The sequence below is a fragment of the Balaenoptera physalus genome, assembly GCF_965194825.1.
Source record: "Balaenoptera physalus genome assembly, chromosome: 16".
NCBI lineage: Eukaryota > Metazoa > Chordata > Mammalia > Artiodactyla > Balaenopteridae > Balaenoptera > Balaenoptera physalus.
The window spans coordinates 70270174-70285458 of NC_138898.1; the positions used below are offsets into that span (position 1 = coordinate 70270174).

General features: G+C 42.8%; 1 protein-coding gene across 4 annotated transcripts in view; it reads right to left on the reverse strand.

Moving 5' to 3' along the window:
* The window catches only part of LOC309645629 (acyl-coenzyme A synthetase ACSM1, mitochondrial), a 61935-nt gene that overhangs the window by 20781 nt on the left and 25869 nt on the right, over positions 1 to 15285 (reverse strand). For all 4 annotated transcript variants that reach the window (XM_082431052.1, XM_082431055.1, XM_082431053.1 and 1 more), the window contains 8 exons: positions 12816 to 13026; positions 9940 to 10147; positions 8251 to 8391; positions 7306 to 7465; positions 5303 to 5382; positions 2936 to 3059; positions 652 to 732; positions 7 to 108 (listed from right to left, as the gene is read on the reverse strand). In XM_082431052.1, coding sequence (XP_082287178.1) covers positions 7 to 108; positions 652 to 732; positions 2936 to 3059; positions 5303 to 5382; positions 7306 to 7465; positions 8251 to 8391; positions 9940 to 10147; positions 12816 to 13026 — 1107 coding nt within the window. The remainder of the gene's footprint in view (positions 1 to 6; positions 109 to 651; positions 733 to 2935; positions 3060 to 5302; positions 5383 to 7305; positions 7466 to 8250; positions 8392 to 9939; positions 10148 to 12815; positions 13027 to 15285) is intronic.

Sequence of the window (15285 nt, forward strand, 5' to 3'; positions counted from 1 at the left end):
CCTTACCTCATAGCGCATGAAGACGCCTATGGGCCTGGTAGGCTTGATCCTGATGCCAATGTTTCCTTCAGTGTTGGGCGGCAGGATGTTGCCCTTGTCATCAATGATCTGGAGCAAGAGACCTGTGAATCCCACCCTGCAGGGATCCCCAACACTCCTGCCCCACCCAAACACTGCCTGGCTCATTCATGTGACACAGTGGGGGTAATTGGGGGAGGGGGTTGTGGTAGAGGAGCCCTGTCAGAAAATAGAATAAAACTGTCAAAAGGCTTTGAAGTCAGCAAATGGTGAAACCCAAGCCATGGGTCTATGTGTTTCATGCATATATAGACATCACAAATGTGTCTTCAAGCTAGAAAACACGGATCAGGAAAAACTAAAAGCACCAGCAGTGGAGAGAGCCGCCTGAGCTACTGCAAGTACTCTTTCCCAGGCTCGGTGCATGAGGCCTCTGGCTGTCCTGGCAAGCTGCACTCATGCCCAGGACATTGCAGGTCTCAACTGAAACCTCGCCAGGAAACTGGAGGAAAAGTAGGCGGAGAAGACGAAGGACAACCAGGAGGCATGACTGGTTCTGTCACCTCGTGTCACACAATGGTCCCACCATAGCCGAGCACTAACTGCTCTCTGGCAATGTCTTTACCAGCAGACCTGAATGTCGTAGGGTGGGATGGCCTTCCCCATGGAACCCGGCTTGATCTTCATCCCCCGGAGAGTGCCACAACTTATTCCCTGTTCACAGAAGAAGAGAAGTGGGATTGGCCAAGCGTCCAGGCTGATCACAAAAACATAGCATCCTTGCTCATAGATGTCATTTGATGCTGTGCAAAAAGCCTTCGTGGCAAAGCTAGAAGGCATAGACCCAAATCTAGTCAGCAGACATTCACTGCACCTGACATGGGCTGGGCCTGAGCCCAGTGCTGGGGCTACAGAGTCCGGTGGGAGAGGCCAACAAGAAGCAGAGGAGTGAGCCCAGGGCTGTGGGCATGTAACGTAGGGTGTGGAGTGCCCACTGTATGCCAGATATGTGTCCATTTGCTGGGGAGGGCCATGAGTATATTTAACAAACATTTACTTGTAGCTGCCTCAACTGCTTCTCAGAGCTGTGTTGAGATTATTCAGATTGTTCACGCTGTTCCCCTACCCCCTATGTCTTCCTGATGAACCTTATTCCTTCTCTATGGTTCTCTAAATTATCATTCTTCCTAAAATTAAGTGCTTTACACTCAGAGAGACCAAGGTTTGAATCTTGACTCCACCGCTCACTAGCTATGTACCAAGTAATCCCCCTTGATCTCCTCCTCTGTCAAAGGGGGGTAATTATAACATTATCTCTGAGAGTGCTTGTGAGTGTGTGCCAGGCACACACCAAGTATTCAATAAACAACTGCTACTAGCTATCATTCAGGCCCTAATAAAAGGAAGTTGGGAGATTCTCTTTCTGTGGTATTTTTCCCTACACTTGTATTGCTGCTTGTCTGTTTCCCTCAGTAGATAATGAGCATTCAGAGAATAGAGATTGTCCCATCCATCTCTGCACCCCCAGCATCTAAACACAATACCTACCTTAAAACAACAGTGACAACCATAACTGCAATAGGGGTTGGACACTGTGCCCAGAGCTTTGTATACTTTCTTTCATTTACCTTATCATAACTGGGCAAGATTGGCATTATATTTCCATTTTGGAGATGGGGAAGCTAGACTCTGCAAGATTCAGTGATATGCTGATAGTCTCGAAGCCTATAACTGGCAAGGCTGAGATCTGAACTGGGGTCTGAGCTCCTGAGAGAGGAAGTACTTTCCCCTCTGCAATGTCGCTGCTCACACTCTAGGCATGTGGAAAATGTTGCAGAGATGAGTGGATAGGTGTGAAAATGTTTGGAGAAATAAAGCACCATCCGGGTATCAGGGAGTATTCTGTTGTTATGAATAGTTGATGCAAAGGGACTAGTGTCATGGGTGTAGCGTGTAGTTCTAACCTCACCCTCCCTGTCTGAATGCAAACTGTGAACCAGCAAGGACAGTCCTAGAGTCTTAACATTTCTCAAGCCTGGAAGCAGACCCAGTAACTGATTATTTATTTATTTAATTATTTATTTGCAAAATAATGTCAGAAAAGTATGTCAGTTGGGACTAAAACAGGTATTTTGCTACAGGCTCTGAGATGACAGTCATCCCTCTGTCAGCTAAAGGGATGATAGGGAAGTAGGGGAAAGTGGCTCTGTCCAGCATCGGAAATGCATTGAAAATGTGTTAGAAGTGAGATACCTGCCCACACTATCATGGATAAAGTCCTTGAGATTCAAGACATGCATTATTCTTTGAATGCCCTGCCCACCTGACTGGTCAGTGATCCTCTTTGGGATCACACTGTGTGTGTGTGTGTGTGTGTGTGTGTGTGTGTGTGTGTGTGTGTGTGTGGCGTGTATATAGAAGATCTCTCCTCCTGCTAGTGTCTCACAATCAAAGCTGTGTGCTCTCCTCATAAACACCCAGAAATGAACTAGTGAACTTCCGGGGCCAGCTCCTGCCTGCTCCTGTGGTTGCTGCCTAGGAAGGGACGGTGAAGTGGACAGGACTTGCAGTGGTGGCTTCCATGCTCCTGGAGAGTGCCTTCTATGCCAGTGCCCCTCCTGGGCTCCCGTAAACTAATTCTCACAGGTACAATGGCACCATGTCCTTAGACCCCTTTCTAAGTTTTTGTCCAATAGTTTTCAGCACATTGGTTTTTGACAAGTTGATGAGCTGCAATTGTCTTTTCTGCAAATTGATTTGGGACAAATTAGCCTAGAGCTCTGGAGCCTCCCATTGGCTTTGAGCAACGCTGCGTGCACAGTGGGGCGTCTGCACACACTCATAGCAGGATTCAGCTCACCTGCTGGGCTCTGTGGACGAGCACATCCTGACTGGCCCAGAGGGACCATTCACCTACCGTCTCTGACTGTCCGTAGGCCTGGTAGAGCAGAATGCCTGTCTGTCTTCTCCACAGCTCTTGCTCCTCGGGCAGCAGGGCCTCCCCACCAGTACAGCAGTGCTCCAGGGTGGGGAACCTGAGGCTGAGGGGAAGGCAAGGTGTCAACAGGGCCTCCGCAGATTGGGCTTGGGCGCTCTGCCCCAGGCCCAGGGAGAGCTCAGAGCATTGTCATCTGGATCATTCACCCTTCTGCTTCTTCGCTTTCTTACTTGCCTTCTGGGCATTTTACTGATGGTCAAGTCCAAGTGGAAGTCACTTCCTGTTGGTACCTGTTAACTCATCTGGCAGAGGTAGGTGGTGGTGGTGGTGAGGCTAATGGGTTAAATCAGGGAGATCAGGATTGAATATGGATGTTGATGTAACAAGAGGGAGAAAAGTGTGCTTGGAACACATTCTAAGCATTCTATGTGGCTAAAAGGGATATTTGTATAAACCATAAGGGCTGAGGGATAAGACCCCAAGGATATGCTAGGATGGTAATAGAAGTGTACCGCCTTCTGGGAAGAGTGGGCTTATGTGAACTGAAGGCCTTTTGTGTTTCTGGCTGGAGAACACAAATTAGGGGTTGGAAATGAATTGCTCGGGACATCAAGGAAGACCAGGCTTCATATAAGTGAAGGGAAGAAGGATCACAAGTAACAGCCCTGAGAGCAGGAATTTGGGAGAGAACAAAAAAGTCTGCTGTGAACATTTGCAGCAGTTTGCTAGGTATGTTGTGCGATGTAAATACTCTCATCTATTTTCCCCATGAAGAGTTCCATAAATAATACAAAAACCATCACAAAATAATGATGGATTCCCTGAAGGAAATGGGTAGAAGTGATTGGGGTCTTAGTACCACTTTGCACGGGGCTGAGCTGAGCCAGCTTGTACGGATGAGGGACGTGGCAGAATCCCTTGTCACCCTCTCCTCGTATATACAGAGCCTGTAGTGATGGACAGGAGAGCTGGCTTCGTTGAGCGTATGTTCCTCATTCTTCTTGAGCTTTATCCAAAGTACATAAAATGGGCAGAGTCTCCAAGAGAGTCAATATTCATGCCCTGGTTGAATTTTTATGGGGTTTGTTCACCATCTCAAGAACGTTGCAACAAGTAGCTGTAATATGAGCTTTGAAATACAGTTGGAAACATAATTCTGTCAGATTGAGGGTTCATGAATAAAATCAAGCTGTATTTCAATTACCTTCATAAATTGAACTCCTTGGTATTTTAAGTCTTATATGTCTAAAAAATGTTAGCTCTTATTTTGAAGTAGTCATTTCAATTTCAGAGTCGCTAAAAGATACATAAACAACCATAAGGTTCAAAGAGCAGATCAGGTGAGTTAAAAATTAATCCACAAACATGGGGAAATGCAAAAATAAAATTACAGTGTGATACTACATACCCATCAGATTGGCAAAAATTAAAACTTGGACAAAAACAAATATTGCCAGAGATGTGGAACAATGGGAATTCTCCTCCCCTGCTAGGGGGAGCATACCTTGGTTCAATACTTTGGAAAATAAGGTAGTAGGGTACAATGTCAGTGTGACCTAGCAATTCCTCTCCCAGAGAAGATCTACAGCAATGTGTGTTTACGTGTTTATGTACATGTTCAAAAATTCAATGCAGCATTAATCAATAGTCCCAAACTGAAAACTACCCAAATGCCCAATAATAGAACTGATTAAAAATGTGCTACTTTCATAAAATGTAATGTTATACAGCAATGAAAATTAACTCCAGCATTATTTAACAACACGGACACTTCTTAGAAACATAATGTTGAAAAAAGAAGCCAGATATGACGGAATAATGTACGATTACATGAAGTTCAAAAGCAAGTAATGTAATTTGTCTAGGGATATTTCCTATGTAAACTATGAGGAAAAATAAGGAAACGAACACCATAAAAGCCAAGGTAGTGGATTCCTTTAGTGGAGATGCAGAGGTATGAGGAGGTCTCTGGGGCCACTGGCCATGTTCTATTTCTGTGCCTTGGGTGAGCGGTTGCATAAGTGTTTCATTTTCAACAATTCATTAATCTGTAAATGCATATCTTATATACTTTTCTGTATGTTTATTTCACAACAAAATGTGTGTAAAAGTAAAAACCCACAATGATGCAAGGCTCACTGAGTGTTTCATTTGGTTCTCTGAATCCTGTTTAAAGAAATAATTAGACTAGCTGCTAAATATCACCACCAACATTTATGCCCCCCCACACACACACACAGTATCCTCAAAGAACCATAGCTAAAATCAGTCAGACCACAGTGCATCACATTACTTAAAATCCTACCCGAAGATTCCTGTTACCAACCGCAGCCACTTCTACCATACCTGGTGGAATTCTGCTGCAGAATCATTCGAAATACAGAGGGCGCAGCAAAGCATTGAGTAATAGGGTATTTGAATAAAGTCTAGAGAGTTAGGAGAGAAAAAATTTTATTTTTACAATTAAGATTTAAAATATAGATTTGTTATTAGCATTTTAACTCTGACCTCTCCTCTAGGAGAGCCCATTTATTCATCTGTTAATTCTTTCAGTATACTTAAATTGAGCATGAATTTCGTACATGGCATGTGTCAGGTACTATTGGCGCAACACAAGGAAGTCTAAGTTGAGGGGATGGGTAGGGAGGGAATGAAGGGAAAGTTTTGTTTTGTGAATTTGAATAGTAAATTTTTAATTTAACATTTTTCGTTTTAGTCACTATCTCCCATCTTCAATAGGAGAGACTGAAACCAAGTAATTTAAAAAGTTTATTTTTAAAAATTCACGAAAGTAATAAGTGTAAAGTAAATTAAACAATTAAACTTTCAAATGCAGGGATGGGGTAAATTTGTAGACTCAATTCTTTGAAATCATTCAAGCTTAAAATACACTGAGACTTTGGGGACACCCCTTGTAGGGGAAGGAGAATTAGACCTGGTGGGGGAAGGAGAGAGGTGGATTCAGTGTGGCTTGCACAGTTTTATGCCTCAGAGGCTGGCAGGATGCAGGCAGAAAATAATGACGGAGAGGCAGATATTGACTTAGGGACAGGGAGTGAGAAGTGGGAGGTACAGTTTCAGGTGTCGGAGGGATGATCAGATTAACTTAACCAACCAGCAGAAAAACAGGGGGGAACTAGCCTGGAGAGAGAAGACTGGACAGTTTTGAGAGCCACCTGAGTAGATGTACCTGCTGGAGAAATGGAAGTAAAGGAAGCTGCTTAGAGGGGAGGGACAGTTAAGGGCAGAGCCTTGGATGACTGCGGTGCTCAGGAGTAAGCTGGGGGAACAGGCGGTAGCTGTAGCAAGTGGAGAATGTGCTATGGAGCAAGTTGACCTTAAGGGAGGAGAGACGGGGCTGGTCCAAGGTGTACCAGGGTGAAGAGAAGGTGTTCTTAGAATGAGGAACTTTGAATATGTTTATGGACTGAGGGAGTAGAGTCAATGAAAAGTGAGAGATTGAAAATACAGGAGAAAAGGTTTAATGAGTTAAAGATTAATAGAGAGGGGCTCCAAACAGAAGGGCAGGGAAAAGAACAGGATCGGCAGAAGTTGTCGGAAGGGAGTTGGACATTGAGAGGTGAAGGGGCAGGTCTGCCTCTGAGATAGAAAGCAGGGGAGTGAGTGGAGACACAAAGACAATTTTTATGTAAAGAGAAATACGTTGAAGGAGTTCATGCAGGTGACCTCAGTTATTACCATGGTGTATGCATAACACCAACTGCTACCACTTACTGAGTGTTCTCTCTGTGCTAGTTTCAGGGCTAAGCACTTTACACACCTTTCCTATGTCATCTCATTAATATTCCCAACAATTTTGTGGAGATAGTAACCATTAAGACTCTCCTTTTACAGATAAGGAAACTGAAGCTCAGAGTGGTAAGTAAACCACTAATAAATGTCAATCATGGGATACGAAACTAGATCTGTCATATTCCAATGCCTTTGTTTCTAAATACGTCATTAAATTGAGTAGCCACACAAATACAACATTCACACACCAGCTACCTGGCCCTGGTAGAGCCAGGATCCAGGATCCAGGAGGCCTGAGCTTGTTCTGTTTGCTTTCATTTCTCAAAATGTATATTCTGGTTCCCAGGTCCACAAAGTCTGATCCATAGGTCTAGGGAAAGGTTTGGAATATGTGTTTTCTTCAGAGTTACATCTTGATGTAATTCTGATACAATGATTGATTCAGTCCTTCACATTTGAGAAACCCAGAACCAGGGTTATATTATACTAAGAGGCTTCTTTGCTAAATAAAGTATTTTCTCAGTTGGATCCAGTTTTTGAACTCGAAATGAGTTTTTTCTGGGAGTTTGTTGATATCGAAAGGTTCGTCTTCTTACCTGTACAATGACCTTGGGGTCAAATTGGGGCAGATGATGGACAAAGACTGTAGACCCCGCTGTCCATGGTTCAAGCAGGGACCCCAGGACAGCCAGAACCCAGCCTGTGTCTGACAGGCACCAGAGGACATCAGACGTCTTCAGCTGCAGTAATTTCCTGCTAACTCCAAAATACAGTTAGCCTCAGATACTATTCTGACTACTATACAATCCTTCCCTTTTCTCCACCCCCATTCTCCAGGATTTTGCTACTCAGTTGTTATCATTAGCACAGATACCAAATGTCTACAAAAAGCCTTCTTTGTCCCCCTGGTCTGGTTAATAAGGTACAAAGTATACAGAACGTGGTCTGGTTTGAATATTACTAGTTGGGGGACGGGGAGAAGGGAGAAGAGTTTGGTTTAAAATTGATTAAATGGTTAACCCAGCTTCAGCCTCTATGTTTGTTCCAGGTCAGGGCAGTGGCTTGGTGTGGCTTAGTTCCAGGTATTATTTTTCCCTAACAGTTCCTGGTTGGGAAACTTCATGCCGGATTTGTCCACAATCGAGGAGAGGAGAAGACCTGTCACATAAGGTCACATTGCTGGAGCATTTTATCTTTCCCCACCAAACCCTGGAACTACTGACAGGGACACAGGGGCTTGTCATTTGTGTGGGTAGCAGAATGCCTGCTGTTTCCACCCACATCTTCTCCATGCCTGTTGTGAAGGTGCTCAGGTAGGACCCAAATGTGCCTCCTTTGTCATTCAGATGCCTCTGTCAGCAAACACTCATACATAGTCTATACTTCTCACACCCTTAGGGGTCTGAACCAAAGAGAGCAGAAAGGATAAACAGCATGGGGTCAATTCCACCAAGAGTTCCTTTCCCAGCACATACACATATACATACACACTTCACCCCAGATCTGTGGCCCAGCTTCTAAGCTGGTGCCCTCTCTCCTACCATGAAGGGAAGAAGGATCGCAAAGCAAGTCCATGGCTGTGCTTTGCCATCTTGGGGAAGCCTGTGGTCCCACTGGTGAAGAAGATGGCCATTGGGTCCAGGGTCTTTGACTTAATACAGGTGTGAACTGGGGATTCTGATCTGCAAAGGGATTCAATACAAAAGGACAGAAGTCATGTTTCCTGTTTTTCCATCCTCTGGGGAAGCAAAAGAAGCAATATGAGGCTTAGAGTCAGAAAACTGGGGTTTGCAACTCCCAGTATTAGGCATCAAACAAAGTTTATGGGTGACTTGGATAGGTGGACTGACATTTCTTCATTTTAAAAAGTGGGGAAAATATGATGGATTATTTTTAGTTTAATAAACATTGAAATAGTATTGCCAATGATTCCAGACAATGCTCTAAATGATTTACAAATAAGAACTCATTCAATCTTCATAGCAACCCTAAGAGGTAAGTACTGCTTTTATGCCCATTTTGTAGATGAGGGAACTGAGGCTCAGAGAGGTTAGGTAACTTACCTGAAGACATATAGCCAGCAAGTTGCAGAGCTAAGATTCAAATTCAGACAGTGTGATCCATATACTATGCTTTTAGTCACACTGCTAACCCTGTATTTTACACAGACTAGCTTCATGGGAATTTAACCTCATAAACTTGGTGTTGAGGGGTGGGAAAGAGAAAGCTAGGGAGAATGAGAGTGTAAGGAATATATATATGGACATCTGCCCTAGCATGAGCTAGAGGTGGAAGGTAGAATCCGTAGCTCCCTCCATCTGCCTCGGTTCTTGGGGAGCTTCTCCTTGGCTGAGAGTCTCTTTCTTGGGCCTATTACAATTGTAAATGCAAGCTTCCTATAGTACTCAGTCAGAGAGTCTGCAAGTAATCCCAGTGCTGGAGGGAGCACTGGCTCTTGTGGAGAAATGAAACCATACTGAGTCTGGGCAATTTAGGCGAGTTTTAATGAGTATTCTTTGTTTAAGCTATTTTAATCTAATTCTCTGACTTTAGAATCTAGCATAAGATGTGATTTCACTGTAATATGTGCAGTTGGGGGTTGAAGTAAAGAGCTTTAAAAACTGTGGAATTACTTCAAGAAAACAAATCCAGCATGGTTTGTGTGTGATATGAAGAATGTCTGAAGGCTTGCAGAATCAGAGTTTTGGAGGCGGAGCGGTCTTTCTTACCTTTAGCACTTCCCTAACTTTCCCTTCAAGATGTCCCTATAGACACCCACCCCCTAAGACGTGGAAAGTGTTTGCTCCCAAAGCTGCCTGTCATTTTTTTCTCAGTCTCAAGTTACACCTTAAAAATTCATCTTAACCTTTCGTTCAATTTCTTTAATTGCTAATTATTTACATAAAAATAATATTCAGATTCCCCACCTACAAGGAAAATGCAACACAATAACCCTCTGATTTTACACATCTCCTTTGCACAGGGGTGATTATATTTTAGTGAGAGAGCCATAGAAGTTCAATTTCCTCATTTTATACAAAAAACAATTGCAGCCAAGAGAGGAGAAGGAACTAGCCCAAGGTTGCACAGCAAATCAGTGACATAGCTGTGAAGAGAAGCTCAGACCTGGTGAGCTTCCTCCCACTGGCTGCTTCTCTACCAGCACTTGGCAGTGAGTGGCTTTCTCCTGCCATTCCTCAGAAAGCACATTCAACAGACCAGAAACTCACTGAATCAGTGATCGGAAGTCCAGCCACCCTTTACGGCTGTGGTCAGACACCAGGAGCTTGGTTTTCAGAGCAGGACACTCAGAGGCCACAGAATCCACCTCTGGGGCAAGGGTATCTGTGGTCACGATGCCCTTGGCTTTAGACACTTGTAGTCGGTAGAGAATGTCCTTGGCCTTCATCTGGGTGGTCCCTGGCATGAAGACGATCCCTAGGGATGAGGAAGAAACTGCTTGTTCTGGTATCTCTTTCACAGCCTCACAACCTTGGCTGTCAGACCTGGTTTATCTGCATAGAAATCCCCTAACTTCTTGATATGCAAAGTATGGCCCACAGCATCAACACTGCCTAGGACACAGAATCTCACATCCCACCCCAAACTTACTGAATCAGAATCTGCATTTTAACAAGATCTCCAAGGGATTTCTATGCACATTAAAATTTGAAACGCCTGCCCTAATAATTTCTACTCTAAATGGATCTAGCCAGTAGACAGGTGAGTCCTTCTTTATACACATTTACACAGGATCTGGGAAAGATACAAGTAGGACAGTGTCCCTGACACTGCATCCCTGCCCTCATTTTTCTCCTCTCACTTCCTTCTCTGTCATCGTGAATCTCTTGTCATCTCTTGTCATCATTCCTTGTGTCATCTTGAATTTCCTCTCTTTCCTTCGTTCGTCATACCCAAAGTTAACTACAAAGTCCTTTGAACTTTTCTACTTTCCCTTCCATCTTCCATCACCAACAATTAGCTCAACTCTTTGTGTGTCCCTATTGTATTCTAATTTCTCCACCAGATGCCCTGTCCTGAATCTTCCTACTACCCACCTTCCGTATTATTAGCCTGCTTAGTTCCACAGAGCACTGACTTTTTCCCCTCCACATTTCTTCTCTTCACTAACACCTGGACCCTCTCTCCAGGAAAACACCACACTCCCCATCCTGACTTTGAGGGCACTGCTCACTCTCCATCTTTCTCTCCCACAACTCTATTCTCTATTTCAAGATGACCATTCTTCGTATAGGCTACTCCTGACTCTAAGCATTTCCATGTGTTATGACCATTCTTGGAATTTCCGTCCTTTGCTTCTACTCCTCTTTAATTCTTCTTATCCCAGAGGTCTCAATTCATGTCTTGGGTTTCTCATGGACAATCTCTTCACTATACAGATGGCATGGCTTCTCTATACTCCCTCAGCCACTGCTGTTAATTCTTGATCTTGATGGATTAATCAACTATTTGTGAGAAAACATGAGACAGAGAATATGTGAGCAAGAGCACGACATATTGTTGTATGAGCATGCATTATACAACAACTGAAGCGATTCAAAAGAGAATCCATGAGTCCCATACTGATTATATAGATTAATGCATAGATAAGCAATTAAAAGGGAAAGGAAAATCTCTATAGAAGAATGCCAACTAATAAATGTAGAGGGAATGATAAATAGAAAATCCTAATAAACAACCACCATTAAAATATTCACTTCAGTCAAGAATCATCAGTGGATTCTCACACCATAAGGTGAAAGACAGCTGGGGAACAGGATATTCACACAGTCTCATAAATATTACACGACAGATTACTTACTATCTACAAAGGGAAAAGGTACCTTTACAAAGGTGGATACTACCTTTCTAAAGTGATAAAACAACATCAATGATATTAGGGCAAACCAACTTTATATATCCCCAATGTGATGCACCAAGGAAGACACAATATTGCCCTTCTAGTACCTGGGCTAAAAATGTCTAACCTGAAGATAATCATGAAGAAGGAGTCAGGAATACAAATTCTGATGGACCTTCTGCAAAACAACTGGCTTAGACGCTTCAAAATTATCATCGTCATGTAGACAGTGTAGAACATAGAGAAACATTCTATATTAAAGGAAACGGGGGAGGTACAACAACTAAATGCAATGCATTGGATTTTTGATTTAAACCAAATAAATGCTATAAAGGACATTATTGGGACAATCGAGGAATTTTGACGATGGATGTATATCACGTAACTATATTGCATCAGTGTTAAAGTTCTTGTGTGATAAATCTACTGTGGTTATGTGAAGGAAATGTCTTGGATCTTAGCAGATGCATGCTCCAGTGTCTATCTGGTGTTTATGGGTGTCACAGTGTCTGCAACTGATTCTTAAATGACTCACTGGGAGAGAGGGCTCGAATATGGCAAAACGTGAACAACTGATGAATCTTATAAAAAAGTAAGAATGTCTGAGACCGTGTAAGAGAAAGTGTGTGTGTGTGTGTGTGTGTGTGTGTGTGTGTGTGTGCATGTGTGTGAGAGAGAGAGAGAGAGAATTATGACATTGTGTTTGAGAGCGTGTGAGTATAAGGGAGAGAGCGGTTGAGAAGGAGTAAAATAATATTTGAGTGAGTCTGAGAAAAAGAAAGACTGTGAAGAAGAAAAATTGGGGTGGGGGGGCTTCCCTGGTGGCGCAGTGGTTGAGAGTCTGCCTGCCAACGCAGGGGACACAGGTTCGAGCCCTGGTCTGGGAAGATCCCACGTGCCGCGGAGCGACTACGCCCGTGAGCCACAATTGCTGAGCCTGCGCGTCTGGAGCCTGTGCTCCGCAACAAGAGAGGCTGCGATGGTGAGAGGCCCACGCGCCGCGATGAGGAGTGGCCGCCACTTGCCGCAACTGGAGGGAGCCCTCGTGCAGAGATGAAGACCCAACACAGCCATAAATAAATAAATAAATAAAATTTTAAAAAACAAAAAAAATACATGTTTCAAGTTCAGCATAAATGTTTAAAAAAAAAAAAAGAAAAGAAAAATTGGGGGGAAGAGAAAGCACCTAATATTTCAGGACAAATTGGCTCTAGGTGAGCCCAAAGGTCTGCTTGGGTCACTGACCTGTTCGGATGCAGCCCATGATCACCAGCCACCACTCAGGCACTCGAGGCAGAATCAAGGCTAGATGGTCTCCCTCCTGGAGGCCACAGGTCTGTGTGAAGACGTTGGCTGCACGACGGGTTAAGTCTGTCATCTCTCTGAAACTCCACTTCACTTCATCCCCTTGGTTATTCACCCACCACAGGGCTGGGTTTGGACCTCTCTTGCCTTCCTGGTTAGGATCATAGGCTACATGTTATTTCCTGCTTCAAAGGAAAGGGGCACTAATTTGGCCAATCCACCACCACAGTCACATTCCATTGTGAGTGTAGCTCAAGGTCTGAGATCCCATTTTAAAGCATTTATAGCGCCAAGAGAAGTTGGGGGGAGGTGAGATCCAGCCAACTTCTTCTGGCCTACTCTAACCCCCTCCTCTTAAGTCACATAAAACCATGAAGACCCTTCATGTTACTTATTGAAGACTTACAATTTTATTCCCCATGTGTCTGTCTTAGTTCCACATGGACAGTAGGTTACTCTCTGTGCCTCAGTTTTCTCACCTATGAAACGGGTATAATAATACTACCTAGAATGTAGTAAAGTTCAAATTAATTATTTTAAAAGGTCAAGTGTGTATAACAGTGCCTGGCATACAGTAGGTGCTCAATAAAATTACTGTTATTATTACAACAAAATAAAAGAGGATAATTTAATTCCTGAATATTTGGGGAAATTATTTTTTAAATTAAGGTACCTCAAGCGGTGCAAGAAGTCAGTCTTGGAAGCTCCAGAGCCTTTTTCCCCCTCACAAAAACATCAAGTAAACAACAATAGACTAAGATGGCTTTGTAGGAATTTAGAAAAGAGTCACAAATCCACAGGAACCAACAAATGCCCAAACAATAAAAAGTCATAACCAAAATGGTAAGAAATTTTGTGGTGTTTTTGCTTATTCTTGCACCACCCGCTCTCTGATGTGGTACAGTGTAGTCAGAGGAAGCCACCCAATTCCCAGCCCCTCCCCTAGGATAGATGAAAAAGACTGAAACTTGTGTGCAACATTCTGGCTTGTCTGGAGGCGGCCTTAGGCACTCGTTTCTGTCTTGACTGACTTGGAGCTCAGATGGGTATGAGGGCATATTGGAGGTACCTGAAAACAGTGGCAGATGTCACAGTGTGTGGAAACTGTAGACCTGTGGTTACCTAGGGATTAGAGACTACAGACAACAAAAGAATAGAACATTTAAGTCCCCCAGAAGAAGCAGACTTTTAAGAAAGTTAAAACGTTAATGAGCAGCCAAAACTAGAAAAAAAAATAAAAATAAAAGCACATGCACAGGACCAGGAAAGACACATGCCAGAGAAGACCTTAAGTTTTCATACTGAGCAGATTATTGAAGGTCTTTCCCTGCATGGAGCCAGTCTGCAAAGACTGAGAGAGGTGGCTATTGTTTTTAAATATCAATTTTTTAACAACAGATCACAAGGTCTACAAAGAAAAAGAGAAGCAGCCTATTCAAAGTAACAACATGAATCTCCAGAAACTGACCCTAAAGAGACATAGGCTGCAGTTACTAGACAAAGAGTTTTAAATGACTGTCTTAAATACACTGAAAGAGCTAACGGAAAACACAAAGAACTAAAGCAAATCAGGAAAATAGTATATGCACAAAATGAGAATATCAACAAAGAGATACAAATTATAAAAAGAACCAAACAGAAATTCTGGAGCTGAAAAATACAATAACTGAATTGAAAACTTCACAAAGGGACTCAACAGCAGACATGAGTAGGCAGAAGAAAGAATCAGTAAACTTGAAGACAAGTCATCTAAAATTATTGAGTCAGAAGAGCAAAAAGAAACATACAAGAAGAAAAATGAACAGAGCCTAAGAAACTTATGGGCACAATCAAAGAGACCAACATACACATTATGGGAATATCAGAAGGAGAAGAAAGAGAGAAAATGGAGCATAGAACTTATCTGAAGTAATAATGGCTAAAAACTTCTCAAATTTGAGGAAAGGCATGGAGAGACAAATACAAGAGGCTCAATGAACTCCAAGTAGGAAAACCCAGACACCCACAGAGAGACATTACAATCAAACTACAGAAGACAAAGACAAAGAGAGCATCTTAAAAGCAGCAAGAGAAAAGTGACTCATCAGGTGAAATTCTTAATAAGATTACCAGTGGATTGAAGACCAGAAGGCAGTGAGATTATATATTTAAAGTGATAAGGAAGAAAAAACTGTCAACCAAAAATTCTATATCTAGCAAAATTGTCCATCAAAAATGAGGGAGAATATGTATGGCTGAGTTGCTTCACTGTGCACATGAAACTATCACAACATTGTTAATCAGCTATACTCCAATATAAATTAAAAAGTTTTTAATACTGAGGGAGAAATTAGGACATTCTCAGATAAAAACAAAAACAACACTGAGGGAGTTCATTATCCTTAGACTTTCCCTACAAGAAATGCTAAAA